The sequence below is a fragment of the Wyeomyia smithii genome, chromosome 2 (genome assembly GCF_029784165.1).
Source record: "Wyeomyia smithii strain HCP4-BCI-WySm-NY-G18 chromosome 2, ASM2978416v1, whole genome shotgun sequence".
NCBI lineage: Eukaryota > Metazoa > Arthropoda > Insecta > Diptera > Culicidae > Wyeomyia > Wyeomyia smithii.
The window spans coordinates 147,744,186-147,750,525 of record NC_073695.1 but is presented as its reverse complement, the minus strand read 5'-3'; the positions used below and the strand labels follow the sequence as shown (position 1 = coordinate 147,750,525).

General features: G+C 42.2%; 2 protein-coding genes across 2 annotated transcripts; both read right to left on the bottom strand.

Annotated features, from left to right (window-relative positions):
• Positions 1-1,581: 1,581 nt before the first annotated feature.
• LOC129720042 (uncharacterized protein K02A2.6-like) lies at positions 1,582-2,448 on the bottom strand. The gene has a single exon (XM_055671456.1). It carries the CDS (start codon positions 2,446-2,448, stop codon positions 1,582-1,584), a length of 867 nt encoding a protein of 288 aa, XP_055527431.1.
• Positions 2,449-3,386: 938 nt separating this feature from the next.
• Positions 3,387-5,525, bottom strand: LOC129720041 (uncharacterized protein K02A2.6-like). The gene has a single exon (XM_055671454.1). The coding sequence runs from the start codon at positions 5,523-5,525 to the stop codon at positions 3,387-3,389; it is 2,139 nt and encodes a 712-aa protein (XP_055527429.1).
• Between the last annotated feature and the right edge of the window lie 815 nt (positions 5,526-6,340).

The following is a 6,340-nucleotide window of genomic DNA, read 5'->3' as shown; positions in this document are numbered from 1 at the left end:
CCAACCAACTGCCTGACTCTTTCAGTACCAGAATAATGTCAGTGCTCATTATTCCGTGCAAGAACAAGTGACATTTTACTTCACAGCAGTGTTCGCAGCAAGTGAACTTTGTTTTCCCTTTCGGTTTATGATTTCTTTTTAGCTGCGTACTAGCTACCAGACGAAATTTCATTGCTTGATTCAGTGCCTGAATTTTACATGGGATTGAGATAGGAAAATGAATTCCTTTTTGAACTGCATACTGCGCTTATCAGGTAATATGCGGTGTAGTGTGAGCTGCACTCAAAATAATTTTCACGTCATAATTACCGGAAAAGTTATGTGAATATTTTCCACTGTCATTTTCACGTAGATTCTACGCGATTGTCATTTGAGTTCATCATGATCTGGTGAGATGATTTATCCTATGAATCTTATACAGCAGACATATGCATTTTATGTGAATTTCACGTAGAATTCAACTACCGGTAAAATGGAAAGCATTCGATTATCTGCTAGCTACTACGTTGGATACAACGTAAAATTTCCAAATTTTGTTTCCCCAATTCTTAAAAGACGGCAAATAGTTTTTAGAAATTATAGAAATATGTTGCTTGATAAATCGCACGGCCATGCAAAATCGCCGATTCGTAAATGAATCAAACGACATAAAAACGGACAAATATTACGACATTTGCCGGCGATAACTATTGCAAGCTGCAACTGTTTATGTATGGGAAACTCCTCGACCTTTGAACTAAATCTGTGTGAAACCTGTAAGCTCAAGGCTCGATGTCAAATTCGTACGGTTTTTCGAAAGTTCACTTATTGGCAAGCCGTCGAGAAATTCTATTTTATTGTCAGAGACTGAGTTAGACAACAGCTTCGCCATTTTGATTTCTGTGTATTTTCACATAGAGAGTTCACGCGATACTTCTTCTATGACATTCTGTTTGACGTTGCCAAGTTCGCGTAGATACTACGTGATAAAACATAGTATGCATGTGATTTTCACGTAGATGTTATGTTTGTCACATAAATCATGCAAAATGACAGAAAATGAATAAGTACAGGAAATTTCACGTAACAATAATGTGAATAATATTCTGAGTGTGGGTATTAACACCGACGAACCGACTTGCCGTCCCATACAGTTTTCTTGAAAATTTTTGATCCAAATTGCAAATTGAAATAAGTCAGAACAGTAACTCCATCTCTATAACGAATCGCTACCTATTTTTTACAGCCTCCACCCAGCTCCACGCTAAAATAAAAAAACCACGAAACGGAGTTGAATGGACCTTTCGTAGTTTTCATTTACTTTGCACAGGAAAGATGTAAACAAAATTAAAAAAAAAAAACAAAATATTTGCAATTGTGTTACGTTGTGATATTTACTGAAACACTTGGTGGTAACAACTAATATAACTATATTTAATGCGTATGATATTCGTAGACAATAAAGCACCCGATCGTGTGTGATGTGGTTTCTCGACTCACTCGGCTGTCTTTTATGATCAGCGCCGATACCAAAAAGTGATGACGTTTGAGCGTTATCCTTTAGTAACGTTTGGGAGAGGGGTACTCCAACACCTCCCCTTTTTAGTAAACCTGGTAGGGTTCGTAGCGGATTGGTGTTCTACGCTGACGCGTCGAACGACGTTGTACCTCAGGATCTATCGTAGGGGGCTTTTTTGGTAACCGAGGTCGAGGATTTCCCTCTTCGCGACCCATGAGCTCTCGCAAAAACTCCCGTTGAAAATCATTCAAACTTTCCGACGATCCTGATGTCGATGCTACCTCCTTAGTAGTATTTGGTTCGGTTGGACCGAGTCCCCAGGCGCCCAACAGTATGTCGAGGGGGACAGTCCGCTCCGCTTCACATGATTCACTCGGTTTATCTTCGTAGCGTGTCCTCAGTTGGTTGCTATGCGACCGGATAAGCCGCTGCATTTCTGGAAGCCAAACGTTGTATATGACAGTACCCACTCGTTCAACGATTTCTCCTGGCACCCAGTTGCATTTGTTTCCGTAGTGCACTTGGGCAAACACTTTATTTTTCACCTCGAAGGATTTTTCCTTCGCACCATGTTTAGCGTTGAATTGTTTGTTTTGCTTCAGACTGTTATCCTTGAAGAATCTGGTTGGAGGGCGGAGCAGTTCAAATGATGTCCGCAATGGTTTTCCTAAAAGCACTTCCGCCGGGGATTTGCCGTCTGGAGCATTTCGACACGGTGTAGCTCTGTAGCAGAGCAAAAAGGTATCAATTGCTTCTTCTAATGACTCTCCTCCCGCCTGAATTTTTTTTATTGTCCGTTTGAACGTGTCGACAAAACGTTCCACTTGCCCATTGCTTTGGGGATGGAACGGCGCTGTTTTGAGATGCATAATACCGTTTGCCTCGCAAAATCGCTCAAACACATCGCTTGTTAGCTGTGTCCCATTGTCCGACACTAGCACTTCAGGCATTCCAAATCTGCTGAAGATCTGACGTAAAATAGAGATGGTTGCTGCTGTGGTGATTCTGGTAGTAGAAACCACCTCTGGCCACTTTGACAATGAGTCTACCAAGAGAAGATAATACACTCCATTGATCGGTCCTGCAAAATCCAAATGCACTCTTTGCCAAGGCTTTTCAGGAATAGGCCATGATTCAAGTTTAGTTTTAGTATCACTCTTCGCCACAGACGCACACTCAGCACAGGATCGAACTAAAGTTGAAACCTGATCATCAATGTTCGGCTAGTACATATAACTTCTCGCGAGAGACCGCATTCGTTCTACGCCCGGATGCCCTTTGTGCAACTGTTGCAGTACCTTGCGCTGCAATTTTCTTGGTACCACAATTCGTTCTCCATACATTAGAACTTTTGACGCTACGTACATCGATTCCCGTCGTGCAAAGAATTGTTGAACCTCCAATCCACCGGAGACGGTTCTCTTGTCGCTAGACCAACCATTGATCACATATTTCAACACCTGCTGCAACGTCTCGTCTTGAGTAGTCTCGGCTGCTATCATTTTATATGAAACAGGAAGATACTCGATTGACCGACTGACTACGTTGCAAATTTCCTGTTCAATCTCAATGGAGGCGATGACGTAGTCCTCATCTGGTCTGACATGGCTATTGATTAAACGCGATAATATGTCTGCATGGCCAAAATGATCAGTGGAAACATACTCAATTTCAAAATTGTATAACAACATTGTTAGTGCCCACCTTTGGAGCCGATTGGCTGTGTATGGTGGAATGCCACGTTTTGAACCAAAAATGGCTAAAAGTGGTTTATGATCAGTCTGTAAAATGAACTGCCTGCCATAAATCATTCTGTGAAATTTTGTGACCGCATAGACGAGGCCCAAAGCCTCCTTTTCGATTTGGCTGTATCGTGTCTCTGCTGGGGTTAAACTTCGAGAAGCATGAAAAACCGCCTTTTCCGACCCATCTGGAAAACGAACTGGCCTAGGTACTTCACCTGGCGCATAAAAAATCGACATTTTTCAAACTTCACCGTAAAACCGTACTCCTGAATGCGTTGGAGCACATGACGTAGGTTACGTTTATGCTCCTCTACGGTGCGACCTCCAACCAGTATATCATCAAGGTAGGGGGTGGTGCATTCGATTCCCGCCAGCATCGTATCCATAATTTGCTGGAAAGCCCCTGGGGCACTTTTGATGCCAGGGGATAGCCGATTAAACTGATATAATCCCTTGTGTGTGTTTATATTGATCAGCTTGCGACTTTCTGTATCGACGGGGACTTGTAGATAAGCGTTTGACAAATCGATATGACTAAATATCACACAATTTGCCATTCGATTGAATATGTCTTCCGGGAGAGGCAAAGGGTAGTTGTTTGCCTCTAGTGCGTTGTTTAACCCTGTCGTGAAATCTGCACAAATCCGGACGGAATTGTCCGGCTTACGTACCACCACAATCGGTGCAGCCCAGTCTGCGTAGGTTATCGGTGTAATGATACCGAGATCTTCTAAACGCTGTAATTCCCCTTCTATGACCGTCTCCATACTGTACGAAACCGGCCGCTTGGGTTTGAACACCGGCCGCGCATTCTCTTTAAGTGTGAACTGTACTTGCTTTTTCGTACAGAGGCCCATACGATCCGAAAAAACACTTGGGAATTCCGCTTTTAACTCAGCAATATGTTGGTCTTCTTTTTTTCCGATCACCTTACAAAATGATGAAAACGGCACGTCCCATAGCCCAAACTCATCTAGTAGGTCTGAGCCTAAAACGTTCAGAGATAGGTTAGTAACGTAACAATTACCTTCTCGTTGTGTGTCGCCGATGGTGATGGTGGCTCGGAACATCGAATCGATTTTCAATTTACTGCCAGAAGCTGTCTGTACCTCGCAGTCCGGTGGCCATGTTTGTGGTGCTCCAATTTTGATCCAGTTTTGTCTAGATATGACTGTTATGTCGGAGCCGGAATCCAGCTGAAGACTAACTGGTACTCCGTTGATGCTGGTTTCAACATATCGCCTACTTCGTTTGAGGTCCTTTACTATCACGATCTTATTTGAGTGTTGCATTTTGCTCTGCTGCTTGCCCTTGTATACTGGTTGACGCCGTTTGAAACACCCACAATAGCCTTCTTTGTGGCCCGTTCGACCGCAGTCCCGGCACTTGTGGTCTTTAAAAGTGCATTGACTGGAAAAATGCATACCGCCGCAGCCCCAGCACGGCGTTTTGACTTCGTCACACTTGCCTTTGTTGTGTTTGACATTTCCCCTCCTATGTCCATATGGTGAGTGTGCTCTGGTAGCCTTCGTTGCCGCCACAGTGTAGGATGAAGACTGTCCTCCTATAAGAACCGTATCACGCTTCAGGTTAATGAGAGATTTGCACTCTTCGACAACCTTCTCAAGTGTGATATCATTTGTGTCATTAATTTTCGACAACAAACGCATCCTAATGTCATAATCCTTGGATGATTTTAGCCCACACAAGAAAATGAGACATTTGAATTTTTCTTCCTGCAACTCCTGCAGCTTGAAATCAACGCAAGCTCGGTTTACTTTGCATGAGTAACTAATAAAATCTTCATGCTCGTCTTTAGTCGTCTGCAAACATTGGTACCGACGATAAAAAATTGACACAGGGGTACCAAAGATAGTTTTCAATTTAGCTACTGTTTCTTCGAAAGAATATTCTCTTGACAGCTTAGGAAGAATGAACGATGTATATCTCTCGTGGGCGACAGGATTCAACTTTCGGAGTAGGAGCCGTACCTTTGCGTCATCCGTCAATTGGGCGGCATCTTTCTCAAAGAGGTCCGCATAGCGAGCGAACCAAGCTTCAAAGGAACATCCTGTTTCTCCATCGTAGACAAAGTCCGTAATATTCGACGCTAGGGAGTCGAGTATCAGCTCAGTTCGATTTGTTTGCTGGACGTTTCCTTGGATCGCCGTCATTTGATCCGACAACCGCGCCATCAGCATGTGCTGGTTGTTGAGGATTTGTAAAATAGTCTCCTTGAACGGTTGATCTGCCTGTCCGGAATGCAATGGCGGCACCGACATTTTCTTCTTCCAACCACGTTGTTTTCACGAATATCGACAATTGTTTTTTTCCCGTTTTTTTCCGACGGACTTATACCGACACGCGTCACAATTCTCGTCGCCACTTTGTTACGTTGTGATATTTACTGAAACACTTGGTGGTAACAACTTATATAACTATATTTAATGCGTATGATATTCGTAGACAATAAAGCACCCGATCGTGTGTGATGTGGTTTCTCGACACACTCGGCTGTCTTTTATGATCAGCGCCGATACCAAAAAGTGATGACGTTTGAGCGTTATCCTTTAGTAACGTTTGGGAGAGGGGTACTCCAACAAATTGTGTTTCAAAAACTATTGCTCATGTGTAAATTATAATCCTAAAAAGTAATATAGATAAAAACCTACATTGCAATGCAAATAAAAACTTAGGTATATTTTACCCATATTTAAACAAAACGTACGAGTCGTGTATGTACAGGAATGTTTTGTGTTAGAAACTGTGTTGTAAAGAGATACGCAAAGAGAAAAGCAGTAAATATGGCAACCCTTTGCTAATATTCTATTTTAAACAATTCTGCCAACCGCATTCATTTTCGCATGACTTTTCATACGCACTAGAAAGTGTAATGAAATTTCGAAACTTTGTAAGGATATATTACTGAGTTTCAATGCTTGTTCTTACAGTTATTTAATTTTCAATGCATCACTCATAATATCAGCATGACGAACATATTTTTCGTAAAACCATAATTGCACGTGATACATAGAATTTCTACTGATTGCAACACACATTCTGTACGAAAAGTAACACGCATGAGTTTGTTTACTTT

Excerpts from the sequence above, each read along its gene's own strand:
- LOC129720041 (XM_055671454.1), bottom strand. The coding sequence starts at position 5,525 with ATGTCGGTGCCGCCATTGCATTCCGGACAGGCAGATCAACCGTTCAAG.
- LOC129720042 (XM_055671456.1), bottom strand. The coding sequence starts at position 2,448 with ATGCCTGAAGTGCTAGTGTCGGACAATGGGACACAGCTAACAAGCGAT.